The following is a 16,642-nucleotide window of genomic DNA, read 5'->3' on the forward strand; positions in this document are numbered from 1 at the left end:
AAAGCTATGCCGCTCGCTAACAATGTCGGCTTCAAAAGAATCGTTTATTTGCAATAGTTAAAAATCACAGTTTTAAAACGCAAGGACGGTTGGTAAAGGCCGCCATTTTGTGTACTTTTGCGAGAAAAAAGCAAACTGACCCTAGTTTGTAATCGTGCTCCCTTGACAAGAAAAGTGTCGAGCGATGCTGGGGCTGTGAGCAGTTTCGCGATTGGCCAGTGCGATCTGATGTCATGGCTTGCAATGTGCGAACAGACTGGCAACACGTGCAAACTGTCAAACGGAAAGTGTAAACAGACTTGTCTTCGGTTGCGTCATAGCTGTCAGAAAGAAGAATGTCGAGCACAATGTTTTCATTATTTGCCTTGAATTGGATGATCGATCTGTTCTACGCATGCGCGCAAACCTTAACAAACAGAAACCTCGACCGTTTTGTCTTCTCGGTCAGTCCGTCCAAAATAAGAACCTCCACCTTAACCGTAACCCAAACCCCTGACCATATATGTCAAGCTAACATCCACACAAGCTCTCCACAACACCAAAAAAACCATTCATACCAATACAACTGGTAAATATACATTGAAAATAAGAAAGTAAGAGCTGCTTACTGTAGAATTTTTTTTTCAACAACAACCCATCTTTAGTTCTTCCCAAGCAGAGAAAAAAGCGAACCATGATACAAAACATTTTAAACAGCAGTACTTCACTTCACTGATAGATAAAAAATACAAATAAATTCAACACCAAAAATGCTGTTAAGAGACCAGTTAATATATCTCGACTAGGGGACTGAGGTCAATAAAAGAACTAAGGTTTTGTATTTTTTTTAGGAAAACAAATTAAACATAAGTGATGTGTCCAGCATATTCTTATTCTCGATTTAAAAGTTTACACAAGAGTTAGCTAGCCCATTAGGTCTATGTACACACAAGTCTTTCTCTCTTTCCACATGCGATCCGCGCAGCCTTGCAGGACAACTGCTGAATTTTCTTCTTTTATCCATTTATTTATTTTTAATCTTCATCTAGAAGATTGGTATAAGTAAAGCAGGTCTTAGCGAAATTGTGAGATTTCATGTTCATAAATGTGTAAAATTCTTCATATTTGTAACAGATATTATTCTCTGGTTCTTTTCCATTTTACATTTGTAAATAAAAAATCTAGAAGAGTTTTAAACACTTTTTTAATTTAACACGCCGTGCTATCATTTAAGCCCAGCTTGATAGTTGACTGGAGTGTTCCAAACAAAATGATGCAGAACGAAAATATTCAGTCTAAAAGCAAGATCCATGGTTGTTTTGAGTTATGTGAGATAAACTTTCGATGCCAACTCGCTAGATGGCATTATTTTCTGTATCAACATTTCTCAAAGATTCTGAGTAATGACTAGACTCAATCTGACGGCAAGTGAGCGATGTCCGAATGCTGCGCCATCTGGGGACCATACGAACACTGGCGATGTAGGTACATCAGAGGTTTATTATGACCCAGGGTTGAGAGGCAATTGGTGTTTTAACTAAGGTTATATCCCGGCAGAGCAGCCAACCCTGTAAGCAGATTCCATGCGCAGAGAAAGAACATCGTGGCCGAGACGAGATCTGAACCCAGGACAGCAAATCCTATTTTCAAGTCACTTTCGTACGTCACATCATGACGTCAAGTATCTTTTACGTCTGAGATGAGCAGTTTGGTTACCATGGTGAAATTCTCTAGTCTATGGACGATACCAAGAAATGGTTAATCATCAACTTCTTGTGGTTAATTCTTATGTTGTGTACGTGGCCATTATTTCAGGTGAGTAATGTGATTTCTCTCTGATTTTTATGCCTCCGCAGTCTCTTTCTATCGAACGTGCAAGCCATCCGAACACAAAGATGAACACGATAGACATGGGGCAAGGCTTACATGTTGTAATCCTTATTTACTTGCACAACTGTCAACAGTTTCACGAAGCCACTGAAGGCCGCATGATTTTGTTTGAAGGGACATTAACTCAGTAATTCTTCAGTAACTTCCAAACTTGTTTAGCTGTGGTCATAAAAATGGCGGTAAATCGTTAGTTTGTGTCAAAATGAGTACCTCAAGAGCAGACATCTCATTTTTTTGTTTTTTTCTAATAGTAGTAGCTTAGCAGTAGTAACATTCATGTTATAAGGATCACACTTAGCCTTTCAAATTCGGCTCACCAAATACAGCAGCCATTTTAGCCATTAGGCAAGATAAAACTCTCTTCCTCAAACTTCCCAGTTCTTAAAAACCTTTTTTTTTTCTCTAAGTTTGCCATGCCGCCGATGTGAAATACAAGGGGTGCATGGTGCCAGAGAACTTGCTGGAGCTGTGGAAGACGGTGCGGGAAGGACAGGACCCTGCTAAAGACTCCCTGCTGCGAGGTCCGTTCTCTCATCGGCCGGATGTCAAAGGCGACCTCAGTGTACAGAAATGTGTTCTGCACTGCTGGTCCGAGCGGTTCAACTTCGCGGCTATGCAGGTATTTGCAGGGAGGGTTCTTTCATATATTCTGTACTTGTGACGAGAAATATAACAGCCAAGACTGCACAAGACGCCATCTTGTCAGTGGAGAGCAACTTGAATAGTTAAATATTCTGCGCTGAATTCTGCCATTGTGGTAGCCTTTCCTGAAATCTTTATTCATTTAAGGCAGGAGAGATTTGTAACACTTACAGGAGCAGTTCTTAAACACATTCGATGAGCAATTTAATCATATTGTTGAGAGAAAAGAAATACCGAGACCTTTTCAAACTACGCTGTGCTCAAATCCGTCCAGATGATTGGTAAAGGGAGGGAGAGATGGGGGGACCGGGGACAAAGTTCGTACCCAGTAAGAAATATATTCTTAACTATAGCTGATGTTGTTCGCTTCGGAAATGACTTTTTTGCCATGTAAACATGTTCAATAACAGGAATATAAAAACAGTTAGATGAAAATGAACAACATTTTTTCTGCTTTCATTATATCGTTTACAACATTCCGTGTTCATTTATTATGCAGCTTCTAATGTCCATGTTTATTATGCTCTGAACATGACCTTAATGTTGTGGCAAATCGTTACATAAATAAACATACATCATTGGTAGTGGAATCGGCCGCCTCGATTTTAGAGGCAATGGACATTGTTTCCCTAGAGAAGAAAGCCTACCATGGCATGTGAAAGATTTTCATTATAAATACAAAAGCTCGTGGGTTTGTCAAAGGCACGGTGTTGTGAACTCTACCAGTCTTGCTACCTGACACACTGGCAGCTGTTGTTCCTCTTTATGCGATCGCTCATGTGTGCGCGCTATGGTGTACATAAATATTAATGAGTTCACAAGACTGCCTTGTTCTAGTATTCCCTTCACGCCATGCTCTAATGACTTCAGGAACTGCAAACGGTGCGAGCAAAGGGGAAAAGAAGGAAAGGATGAAGAAAGTTCATGGAAGAAGTTTTTTTTTAATAAATTTTAACTCCGGCTAAATCAGATTCTTTTTTGAGCAGCATCAAAGAATTGCAGATTAAAAAATCGGATTAAAAAAATAGCGAGGCTGTCTATTTACCTGCCTCTTTTTTCTGTCTCTACAAATAATAAGAAAGATTGATGATCGACAGACTGTATAAATGACGAATAAAAGACGATGAGGAGGAAGCAAAGGAATACGACAATGCTCAGGAGCAGGCTGTTGTCGTCTTCGAAGTCTTTTCAGTCCCCAACTTCCGGTAAGACCCTAGTGCGCACGCATGAGTGAACCGCACATTTCCGGAACTCAGGAGAGCTCGTGCTAGTGTTTCAGGTATTCCAGCCTACACGCCAGTCTCCATTCAGCACACTCCCGCTGCAGGTCTTTTGGGGTTGAGACATAGGGGTGGGTGGTGCATGTGGGCTCGTGTCCTGTTTCAATGCCATTAGGTCAGCCGTTAAAGGCCGGTCTTTGGCTCGCGCACGAACAAGGTAGCCCTGTGAGTGATTCTGCGTGTTGCGCCCCGAATCGATTGCGCAGGGCGGCAGCCACTGTTACTGTTCGTCGCACGTGGAGGAGCTGATGACCGTGAGGGACTGGTTCTGCCGCGAGCGGTGCGTGGGGACCTGCCGGGAGATGTGCGGGGGCAGAGTAGCCATGTCCGTCTACGAGACAGGTCAGTGCCGCACGCGCGCTGTGTCTGCCAAGCCCTGCTAATTGATAATTGTGTTATTATTGATTATGATGATGATGATGATGATGATGACAACAACGACGATTGTGGTGGTGGAAGTGGTGATGTTGATGACACATTTCAAACATGGATAGTCCTCGCAAAGGAAGCTGCAAGTGTAGTTCAATGACAAGAGATGAGAAGACATTATTCTTTCTTGTGGAAATAAAATGCTACAAAACTTTTACCAATCACACTTTAAACACACACACACACAAAGCGTTTATATACAGCACAAATTCTTAAGTTAATCTCTTGAAGTTGAGAATTCTGGCTGTTGCCATATTTAAAAGGCTCGAGTCTGGGTTTGTGGTGAATAAAATTGCCACTGAAGTTGCTCCTCAACGACAGAAAGGTGTTTTGTACTGAGTATAATGCAGCTTATCTTGGTGACCAGGCTCTGCTTCCGGATCACATCTACTAGCTCATCACATGAACCCACCATACAGCTGGCTTTCTTGACTACCCTCTTTGATCTATTTATAGCTCGTCTCATTCCATCCCCACCACACAAGTGAACATCAGCACACCAGCAGCAACAAAATGGATGAATAGCTGATGGTGCCCCACATCTGAGATGAACTTACAAAAAAGCAGCACTTTTATCGAGTTATTTACTGGTCAACATTTTCCCCTTTCTGAGCCCATTGATCTCACTGCCCTCCTCGCCATCATGATAATGGAGGTCCTGCACTTTCCTGTTAATGACATTTTTTAACCTTTGACCACAAAAACGTATTTTCCCTCATGTGTACTTGTCCGTTTATTGTTTTTAATCTAAACCTTAAAGCTTTAGCAAGAGTTTATTCTCTTTACAAGAAGATATCAGAGAAGATCAGAACATCGACCGCACATCCGGTCCTTGATAAAGTGAGATGTTTCGGCCACAGATTATGGAATAAGTCTTTACTTAGTCACATAAGATGCCATGCTGATCACAAGAATAATAATAAAGTAACAAACAAATTTATTTATGCTTGAAAAGAGCACGAGTTTAAAATTATAAAGAAAATAGGGACGGTGGCAAAATGAAATATCTGATCGCTAGAGGATCTTTCCTCACAGGTTATGAAAAAGAACCACAACAACTGCTGTCTTTTTCGAACGACATTGTTAAGGCAGGTGAGTAAACGAATAGAAAGGTGAGTAAACAGCACCCCTGACATGTTTCTGATTCTCGAATTTTCTGTTAACCTGTGTTGTAGTTTGTTGTAAAGGATTTGGAGCATAGCTTTTATAGTCAAGATACAGAAAAAGCTTCCAATGGCACGAAATCCCCTCTTGCCTTCCCATGGTGCTTAAGGACGATGTTGTCCATGATGCAGGAATGGTGGGCTGTTACTACAAGATCGGCGAGGCCAGACTGTGCTCCTCCTCTAGAGAACATCACGTGAAGCCTGCAATCAGAAGCGGCCGGATGACTCCTCAGTTATGTGCCCTTTATTGCGCAGCCGGAGGCGAGAAGTTAAAAAACGACGTGGCCGTTGTAACGGTAAAGGGCGTGAAGCTAGCGTGACAGTGAATTGCCACACGGTCATGACATGACAGGCAAGCGATATCACGTGATGCTGCTTTGACACGATAGTGATGGTGAAATGTGATGGCAGTGAAATGACGTATTAGTGAAGTAACATGGCGTCGTCATGACGGGACAGTAGCATATCGCAGAGATTGATATTGTATGTTATTAAAATGACAACAGTGAAATGACATGATGTTGACATGACCTGAGAGCAAAATAGTGTGATTTTGAAGTGAGGTAGCAGTAATGTGGCACTGAAATGAGGTAGTTTTTTTTAGTATTTCTCGCGGTGGCAGTAAAAGGCAAACAAGGTGGTAGTGTAGTAGGGGTGTAGTACAAACAGTACTATGACTGCATCACATGGGAGTGCGTGTGCAGCATTATTTCATCACATGATTCCACATCACCTGTAGGAGCACGCACGGTCTTGAGACGAATAGGGAATCCTAATACAACTCAACCAATATAGCAATCAGTAGAGAATCGTGCATACATCCTAGCGGACATGGCAGAAAGACGGTTCTGATGATAAGAACTGACAGGCAAGGACACATTGCTTTGCATTCACATTTATGAAGGCATTGTGCTCTACACTGGTGCTGCGTACCCAAAGTGGGTGACCTAGTTTGGCTGTGACCTAGTTGCAATGGTTGGTGTCGGGTACGTGGTCTCAGGGTGCCTGATGCTCTGTACAGGCTAAGGACGCCTGCTGCTGCGGCACCAACACCCAGCTGGCGACTTCCGGCCAAGACCTACAGGGTGTTCCACTTGACCAGTGCGCCATGGCGTGTGTGGGCGGATCACACTCCACCTGTGTCGGGGAGGGGGTGCTGAATGGCAGGGTGGAGCAGCTCATCTCCGCCTACATTATACCCAGTTAGTTTTTAACCTTGTTGACGAGCACCAGATATACCTTGTTTAAGCCCTTTGTTATACTTAGGGGTATATTGTGTTTGCTCATTGTTATGTATCCATGTTGTTCCATTATTTCCTTTTACATTTTTTGCTGAAACGAGCTCTTTAAGCTTGTAGAATGTTCAAACCGCAAGTTCTAAGAGGGTTGATTCTATGATTTTGAGCCATGAAGCACCACTTTCCTATCATCTCTGTATCTATCTATCCATCGTCCATCGGTTTGTTTGCACGTGTGTCTATTTCATTGTCCCTCAGTCCGTCCTTCTGCTCCTGACAAATGTGTTGTTGATGGTAAAGACTCTGTGCTTAATAAGAGTATTCTGTGTCGAAACACGGAGTGTCTCTTGCTGGCATATCGTGAGTTTCCAGACTCTTCTTTGTCCATGACAGAAATGCTGTCAGTGGGCATGCCTGTGGTACCTGCAGCTGTCTTCCAGACTGACAACGGCTGGCTCTATCCCAAATTTGTTGGTGAGGCACCGTTCAGATTCCGCTCGACAGCACACCAAAACACTCGTACACGAAAACACGACATAAATAAACAAAAGGAATTGTTAGTATTAACCTAAAAACAAAGAAAAAAGTTCGCAGTTTCATTGAATTGGACTACCTTGGAGATTTCGCTGGCAGGTGTCTGTATAGTTCAAAGGCTTTGCTCACAGTAGCGGAAGGAAACATAACAATTATTCAAAGCAGGCGTGTTTTTTTTCACATAGCGGGTTTAGTTCTCATTTTTGCTAAATTCTTTTCACATTGTCGGCAGAAATGGATTTTTACATATCAGATTTACTGTGATTTTCCTCTTCATCTTCTCTCTTTCTCTCAGTTCGCGCCATTCTGCACTAAGCACACCATAGCCTCACATATTTCCGGCTTAATACTAATAACCAAAGTCCTCACTGTGCATGCTAATAATCACAGTCCTCACCGTGCATGATAATAATCACAGTCCTCACTGTGCATGCTAATAATCACAATCCTCACTGTGCATGGACGCCAAATTTCAAATACAACTGTAGGTCATACTCATTCAAACCGCTCGTTTTATCTGCATGACAATGTTTCAGACAGTTTTGATGTCTCAGAGGAGACATTGATGAAAGAGGATAAAGAGTTGGAAGAGCTTGAGATGGGTGGTGAGAAAAAAACAGAAGAGATAAAGACAAACCGGACTGTGGGTGAGCACGCCACCAAGCTCCAGTCTGGTCCCATTGTGTACCCTGTAAACACTGGCGCAGAAGTGAAAGACGGTGAGCAGTGCTTCGTCACTGGATGTTTGTTTGTTTGTTTGTTTGTTTAAATACCACTCACTGAGCAGGTTAAACACATCGAGCAACGATCATATATGGGTGTTATCTTTCACAGAAACCAGGGGTTAATTTTACCGGGACTTACTGCCGCTAGTTATAGCAGCTTTAGTGGTCACGCTCTTTACCAGCCCTGGGTAGTATGTCGGGTATGCAGATAGCAGGATAGGAGATGATGATGCAAGTACGTAGGTAGACACATGCATATACGTGAAAGAGCAACAATACGAATTGTGTAGACACACATTGTCTCTTTTACTCGCCTGCAAACAAACAAACAAACAAACAAACAAACAAACAAAAACAAACAAACAAACAAACCAACCAACCAACAACCAACAACCAAACAAACACCCTCATCAAACACAGTCTTAATTAACAATTACAATCTTAATTAAGTAAAAACTAACTCGCCAACTAAAATTGCTGTTGCACTGAAGTGCCCAAGGAGACTCATGGAGGCGGTACAAACCTGATTGTAGTTGGTGCTGTGACGGTGTCCATACTACTGTTTGGTGCAAGCGTCGGGTATGCCATCCAAAGACGGTACGACATGGACATCGACTTCCGGTCATGTGTACTTTAGGTCCCCATCACTGTCTGTGACAGTCTTCGTCTCTCTGCTTGTCTGTATCCCTCATCATTGTCTTTGGGAATGTTCTTTTTACCGATGTCATGATGTAGATGATGTTCGTCATGATGTAGATGACATTTGTCGCGATGTAGCTGGTGTTTGTCACGATGTAGATGGTGTTTGTCACGATGTAGATGACGTTTTTCATAATGTAGCTGACGTTTGTCATGATGTTAATGATGTTTGTAGAGCTGCTTATGAAAGACCTTTGTAAAGATGTGCTTAGGTAGAAAATCGTCGCGAAGGTAGAACTTTTTACTTTATTTTTGGAACGTGTGATTGTCTGGGAGACTTCTGTGGACGTCTGTCTGTATACAAGACTTCTGTAATGGTGTGCTCGTGCTGTTTGAAGACTTGTTTGAAGCTGCGCCGAAAAACTTTTTAAAAAGAATCCCCCATGTAAGGTTTGTTTCTTCTGGATTGTTTAGAAAAACACGTGATGCTTCTGAGAAGTCTCCGGAAAATAATGCAGAAGACCAAAAGCCTTTGATAGCCAAAGTCGACATGCAGGTGGGGAAAATAATTTACAGACTAACCGCTTTCTTTTAATGAAGATGGCGATAAAAAAAAAAAAAAAGCAGAAGCTACAGTCCCCGTACCACGATAACCCGAAGACATATTTTTTTCCTAGTAACAGACTAAGGGATGACAGGGCCGACCCGGTAGCTCTGTGAAAGACAGTAGGTAGGCAGGCAGAGAGGCAGACAGTTCTAAAGGCTTTAGATGTGTGACCTCTCATTATGACCTCTCCAATCTGCAAGACATTTTAATGCTTACCTTTTGCTTAATGATTGCTTTTATTCTCCTTTCAAAATAGCTCAGTGACCAAGATGGCGGTTTCGAAGAATCTACTGAAAGTCCCGCAAGCCAGCGTCCCAGCAAAAAAGTGGGAAAGGCAATCTGAGGTTGAGTCTGGTCACCTGGACAACAACCCATTGCTCTGACTTTTGTTCAGCACTGGCAGTTATTTTTTCGCCCAAACAGCGACAAGTACGCGTATTTCTTTTATCCGTTTTTGTGATATTGTATCCAGAGTTGATTTCAGTAAAAGTAAATGAAGCAGTCATTGTTTTGAAATCACCTCAGTTTGTCTTTATCATGCTCACCAATCTAAAACAAACTTGCTCACCGGGTACATTAGTCAATAAGTATGAAAGTAAGTCGAAAAAATACAAAATGTGTCTAATTTACAGTCACATGCTTGGTCGGTTAGGATGATCCTGGGAAGTCACACTGGTGTATAGTCCAAAAAATTACATTTCATCATTCACTTTTCCTCCTACACGTGCGCGGTTTGGTGGTGCAACGGTTAGCACCTGTCAGCAGCTATTCTTTCTCTACGTTTATCATCTGATTACAGGGCTGGCTGCTTTGATGAGATATAGCCTTAAATGCTGGATCGGAGTAAAACTCTCTTCCCTCTCTTCCCTCCTCTTTGCAGAAGTAAATTGAAGATAAGAAACTAGTGTTCGTGTGACAGGCAGAAAGGATGAATATAGCTGTAAGATAGCACAGAGGAAAACCTAATGCAAAAATCAACAATAAACGTGAAAATATGTCAGACAGGGGCTAGAAAATCGATCCAGGACTGTGACAGGAACAACAGCAGCAGAAAGCTGTGATGTAGTCATCAGCTTGGGCACAGCTGTGTTTAACAAGTGCAGACTACTTCGCTTTCCAGTCCTTGGTTGCTCACAATGTGGCAGCGGTGCAATGCACAATTACAAAAGGATCGAAACTTTTAATTTCGAGCATTCTGTTTTACAACTTCTGATTATTTTCTTTTAATTTTTAGCAATCGATTTTCTATTCTATGGGTGCGTAAGTGAGTGTGCATTGTCAATTTTTCGTCTGTCTGGCTGCCTGGTTGGACACTGCACAGCTCTAGTACCCTGTTGCCGTTGCCTGGAAGTTGTTTAACTCAAGTCTCAAATCTTTCAATACGCCTAATGAACATACTCCCTGCTTACTCTCACTGGCTACAATCCTGTCGACATACAGACAAGCTCATGTTTCGATATCACTCCGTTTTAATCTCTTTCAAAGGGATGTTGGAATGCAAGAGAAGCGGATTATCTCCTCAGATTCTGTGAATTCTCGTAATGAGCTAATAAAATTGTGTTGTATTTTAGAATGAGTTTTAACTAGACAACAGCAGACAACAGACTTCAGAGGAACAGAAACGACAGCAAGTTCACCGCCAAGTGCTGCCGCTCCTTCGTTAATTTTTTTTTCGTAAGATGACAGGTCGCGAGTGTCCTCTGGGACTTGCTCTATTTGGAACGGAGCTGGCCGCATCCCTAACTGCTGTGGCTAAGTGAACTTGTGCTGATCAAGTCCTGCTAAGTGCCCCCCCACCCCCATTTCCCCCTTCGAACGACACAAGCACTGGCAGAGGCAGAGATCGACCGCAGAGTTCAAAGCCCGCCTGATGCTGCTGCCATGTTTCCCAGCTGCTCCTGCAAGTGCAAGGCGGCTAAAATGTCCACAAGAGTGCACAGCCATTTTCAGATTACTGGGTTGAGTTCAGTACAAAGTACTGTTTCCCCTAATCTCATGGAGTAACCCCATCTGATCTCCACATACACGCGCCGACAATGGTGGTAAAAGAAAAGTTATGAAGCCCGGGATGTCACAAGTGATCGCTTACTTAACAACTCCCCATCGGCTGTAGCCTTGACAACACGGTTTGGAGCTTACATGGCTGGTTTTTAGATGTTTATCTAAGGACCTGTCCGACTCATTTTCGCCAGCATGTACATGTATCGGTCAAGATGTATATAGTTATGTGGCATAGTGCTACCCGATACCCTTTAACATGTATTCATTTCCTGGCCATATTCGTTTCCCACCCAGTATTGCAAAGCACTCTCTTCCCAAACCCACTCAGCATTTGTTTTTTTATCCCTAATATCTGTCTGATCTTAAAGGTTCGTGAAAATGTGACACTGCTGCTATCGACAACGATGGAAGCTACAACAAAACTGACATTTGAAAAATTTGCAGCGACCTGTTTTTACAGAAACACAAGGTGGCACTCGTACAACTTGGGAACAACGATGACTCATATTTCCTCGGATGCTGCTCGGAAAGTGTGCTAATTTGTTGTCCCAAGCTGGAGAATTGACTATTCTTGGCAGTCGAAGCATCCTGCAGAGGTCACCCCTTCCTCCTTCCCTGCTGGATGTGTAAACACTGGCTCTTTGTCTACCTCAGAGCTGTCACGGGTTGCGAGCTGACAGAACCTCTAGGGGAAGCGGGAGTGAAGTGTGTGATTTTTGGACTGGAGAGAAATGGCGAACTGGTGATTATAATCACCGGCAGAATGGGAAAGGCGTGAATAATTCAGTTACTTCGATCTGCAGACCCTTCCAGGAAGACTTTTTTGATGTTTTGCTTTGCTTCACTCCAGCCGCTAGCACGTGTAAGCAACCTTAATTCAGCGGATGTTGTTTCAAAAAGGACAGGAGCACGACATACAGGCCACTCGATTTACCTATCAGTGCCAGAGTTACAGATATGATCTAGCAACAGAATATATTCAGGGTGATCAAATGCATATGAATAAGCTGTATAGCTGTTGTAAGAATGTATGGTTGCAAACACCAAACCAGGACCAGCTCACAGAATATTGTGAGAGCAAGAAAATGTAGTCAAAGAAGAATGTCGTTAAGATCGATACAAACCGGTTTCTGCTGAGATAGAAATTAATCCTCTTGTTTCCAGCAAAAACTATCACGTGACTGAAGGACCGACAACACTAAACGAATGCTTTTAGTGTAAGAATCAGAACAAATTTAATCGGGAAAACTCTCAACTCAGTTTTAAGTTATTTTAGGGCTGGAGTCTCTCTGTTTTAGCTGTTTAATGTACCGGAATTTCTATCAACAATATAAAACAAAGACAGCCCGTCTGTTTCGTATAACTGATGGGAAATATTTCCTGCCGTCAAAAATGATTGCCTTTGTAGTCAGTGGATACCTAGGTAAACCCTTTCGGTTTCTTCCATATATCGGTTTGGAGTGTATATATATAATCTGTACCACTTGGTTGTCATAACACGCTTTGTCCCACTCGTATTGTTGACACTGCTTGATAACTACGGTCCCATGAGTAAAGCAAACATCGTTTAAAACTACGGCGACAAGACGCCGACCCTTGATTTCCCAAGCTGCCCTGCGCCAGCGATTACCGTAGCTTCGAACTACGTCCCCTGGCAGACACAAGTGGAACATCTTGCTAGTGAGAGGCCAGGGGGTGGCGAGAGGGCTGACCGCCCAACACCCTTCCCGCTCATGGCGCCTGGCTGGCTGTACCTCAAGCCCCCTTCCCTTTCAGCGGAGTAAAAGTAAGTCCGTTTCACAATCTTTCAGAACAGAAAGTTGTGAAATTCCACAGCTGTTATTACAGCACAGTGGAACCTTGCTGGCCACAACACTGCAGCGGCACAGCAAGTGGACAAGTGGAACACCTTGCTACTGAGGCTATGGCAACGTGGAACACCTTGCTGCCGAGAGTGGGAAAGATAGCCAATACTTTGGCTGCTATTAGGTCTCAGCTAGTTCAGGAGAAGTTGATGTTTTTGTAATCCAAGCACGATTAGCTCCTCTCGGAAAGTGTCACCATGCTTTGTGACAAGAATTCTTTGACAGTTGGCGCTGAAAAAAGCGGAAGACGTACCGGAAGATTGCATTCGTGCTTTCGAAACTGGAATCATGAGCTATTTTTTAAATTGTTTGATCCCATTATACTCACCATTCAAATTAGGGTGTATTTTATAGAATGTTACTGGCATTTATTTTTTAGAATGTTTTATTTCAAGCACATTCATATATGGTCAGAATCATTTATAATATAATGTGTGGCTGTGGCGAGGTTTGCGCAAAAGAAACACGTTCTCCTAAAAGCTGCCCAATCGCGTTGAAGCAGGGGGGGGGGAGATTGTGCTCGGTTCTAAGAGACAGGTCGTGTCTGACTTTAATTTCTTTAAGAACACGCTTGACCTTTTGTTCATCAGTCTGCAAAAAATCTCGGAAACTCAAGCTTGTATACTCCTCGAATTTTTTTTTTCGGTCAATGGTCTGGAGTGTGACACATTAATGAGGGACAGAGAAATGAATTTAAAGTAAGTGGTGCCTACGTCCTTCGTTGCGCCAAGGATAGCATTAAAAATCTCAGCTTTCCATTCCAAAGCAATTTCCGGGGGTCGTTCTCCAGGAGGTAACCATCTGTAACTGTCAGCGTTGCAGGACTTCTAGCGCTGGGGAGACTGTGGGCAGTGATGCCTAATTGTGTGCTGTTCACCCGGGATAGACAAGCTATAATTTTGTCATCATCCGTTGGACAGGCAAACTCGTTTGCGTGTTCGTCTCGCCTTATCCCGAGATGTGCGAGTCCTCGAGGTCAAGGCCGCTTTGCAAGATGGCGTATCGAAGAGGTCGCAGGACAGTTTGGACGACATGTCCCACGTGCTATTACCAAAAAATCTTTTGCTGAGAGCCCCACAGAGACTTCCGAGTTCGCGTGTACCCACCGGGCATACGGAGTCCCCCAAACCACGTGCACCTTTGACCTATTTCTTCGTGCCGCTGACCTCGCCGAGAGAGGTGGAGAGGAGCCCTTTGCGTGAAGCAATAAAGTCAGAATAAAGAAGGATTGATGGCAAAGCAAACAAACCCTAAATAAACATTTTTCTTGCTGTCACTGAAAGGGCCGCATCGCTCGATGCACAGAACACAATCCACGAAAAAAACGGGGTTCAAAACTAACCTAACCTCACGACTGCCAAATAAAAATCCACATCCAAAAGTAGGCCAAGTTCGGATGTGTTCCACTTAGATAAACGTTTGAATGTTTTCTCAAGGATTAACCCCTTGCATCTCACTAACAGACTACAGCTTTAATATTCAGTCAGTGTAGTCTTTTAAGACATCGGTGTCTGCTTGTTTGAATATCGTGCAGATCGGTACGGACCATAGGGAAAGATTACTAAGACAAGTAAACGCTCAAGAGTGTATGTAAGAACAATTAAGGACTCATGCTGTAAACTATAATGCATCCACGACATTTACCAAGGTCTGCTGTCAAAGTTATAATTTTTTCAGGAGACAATTTGACAAACCTAATGCGCATACTTTGCGTGCCCTTCTTTTGCCAGCTCCTCCAGTTCATGCCAGTAAGGAAACTTTCTCCTCTTACAAACCTTTTAACGACCGCCATCAAGGCCCGGGTACAAAGACAGGCTCTGATATGTTTGTCGCCGACCACCCTTTTTGGTGCAAAGAAAGGGTACGCTTCTGAAGTGCTTGATGAGAAGGCTTCCCACCCTTCCTATCCATGGAACAGTGCAGCGTTCGACACACAATCTGTCGACTGTTTTATTGACATTATATCCCAGACTGCATTGACCACTGCAAAAGATTCTTACAGTTCTGACTACACTTAATCTAAGCTAGTTTTTTCATCGTAATCGAGCATAGTTTAGGAGGACGATAATGAGGAGGTCACGAACTATTTAGTGCAGAGAACTTTGCACCCTGTGTATAATATTTCTTTTGAACCGGGTAGATTTCTCGCGCCACAGGCACTTTTATGTTTGAGAGATAGAATTTGGAACCCCATGCATTATTCATGAGGCGGGTTCAATCAAAAGGCAAAAAGGGCGAGTCGAACGAATGATACTGAGGGGTACATCACACACGCAGTCGCCGCCTGAAGGCTGCCTTTACACAGAATACGTGCTCTGCTCTTTCAGGCATCGTGAAAGCTCGGCATTGCTAAGAGCTGTTTGGCACTTTTCAAGCCTGAATACTGCAAGGTGGTCGTGGATCTATTTAAATGTCAGTAAAAGATAAAAAAAAAAAAATTAAAAAAAAAAAAACAAACCGACAACTGAAAATGTTGTAGGGATGTTAAACATCATCTCCTCTGCTTAGAGATGTTCAACAAAGAAACTCAATTCAGTTTGAGAAAAAAATAACAAGAAGAAGAACAAAAACGAGAGCACTTGAACACAAATGCACAAACACAAATCCTTTAGGTGGAAGCACTTTCCTGTCAAACCAGCAATCACAGCTATGTGCTTACACTACTAAACTTGCTGTTTGAAATGGGCTGATGTCTACTGAAGTCAGTCGACCCATTTCAAAGCAGTTCTTGCGTAACCCGCTACAGCCTTTGCACTCTATATCAAAGCAGACAAGGGTTGTCATGGTGTAGCTAACAAAAATCCTATTGGATTAATGAGAGAAAGAAGCTTAAAAAAGAAATATCAAATCAAAATCTCAGAAATTTGTCTTTGCACAGTTAGGAGTAAAAGTGAGGAGTAAATAATTGCACCAGTCCATCAAGGCAGTGTATGTTTATCCTAACAACAAACCTTGGGTGACCAAGGCCTAAAAGCACTGCTGAACAAAAAGAAACATTTGTTCATCACGGCAGAAGCCCACGACAGAAGATTAGTACAGAGGAGGACCATGATGCTATCCGTTGGGTGGGCAGAGGCTCTACGAGCATACTAGTTAGTCCGCTTTCAGTAGTTTGCCGGTGGACCAACGAGTGTCGACGAGATTGAAACAGAGGTCGAGTTAGCTCTCGCCATAAACCCGATGTGTCAGAATGCGGCTCGTGGTTACATCTTGAGCTCGCTGGAGGACCTGCCGACGTCGAGTGTTGATGCTTCCGCATGACGCAAGAGATACGCCGAGAAAGATCTTGGGTGTCCTAGTGGAGGCGTACGGCGAACGGAAAGATGTCGACATCAGTGCCACAGCAACGTGATGAGGTGGTCGACGAATCATATTGAAATCTTTCCTTTAATAAAGTAATTCTTCATTATCCAAGACTTATGAAAAGTGAAAATGAACTCGTCATGCTGTCACGTTTCTCTTTGTTATCGAATTCACGAAGATTCAAGAGTAAGGTGTCTTGGCTGTTCGTTCTTCATTCACAAAAAGACTGCACGTTTGCTGAATAAGTCTAATATTTATTCAAGACAGAAGCTCAGGTGGGTGCAAATACCCGACACACGGAACAGCGTGATTGTGCACCCCGTACCTGGCTTTGAATGACGTCA

At 43.0% G+C, this 16,642-nt stretch overlaps 1 protein-coding gene across 1 annotated transcript; it reads left to right on the top strand.

Moving 5' to 3' along the window:
• Nucleotides 1-1,693: 1,693 nt before the first annotated feature.
• On the top strand, nucleotides 1,694-9,645 carry LOC112570583. The gene is made up of 11 exons (XM_025249097.1): nucleotides 1,694-1,794; nucleotides 2,277-2,488; nucleotides 3,998-4,133; nucleotides 5,256-5,312; nucleotides 5,516-5,682; nucleotides 6,408-6,588; nucleotides 7,018-7,098; nucleotides 7,695-7,877; nucleotides 8,375-8,480; nucleotides 8,997-9,078; nucleotides 9,386-9,645. The coding sequence occupies exons 1-11, from the start codon at nucleotides 1,734-1,736 to the stop codon at nucleotides 9,470-9,472; spliced, it is 1,353 nt and encodes a 450-aa protein (XP_025104882.1). The 5' UTR covers nucleotides 1,694-1,733; the 3' UTR covers nucleotides 9,473-9,645.
• Nucleotides 9,646-16,642: the final 6,997 nt, after the last annotated feature.

This window comes from Pomacea canaliculata, linkage group LG8 (genome assembly GCF_003073045.1).
Source record: "Pomacea canaliculata isolate SZHN2017 linkage group LG8, ASM307304v1, whole genome shotgun sequence".
In the NCBI taxonomy this organism is placed as follows: Eukaryota; Metazoa; Mollusca; class Gastropoda; order Architaenioglossa; family Ampullariidae; genus Pomacea; species Pomacea canaliculata.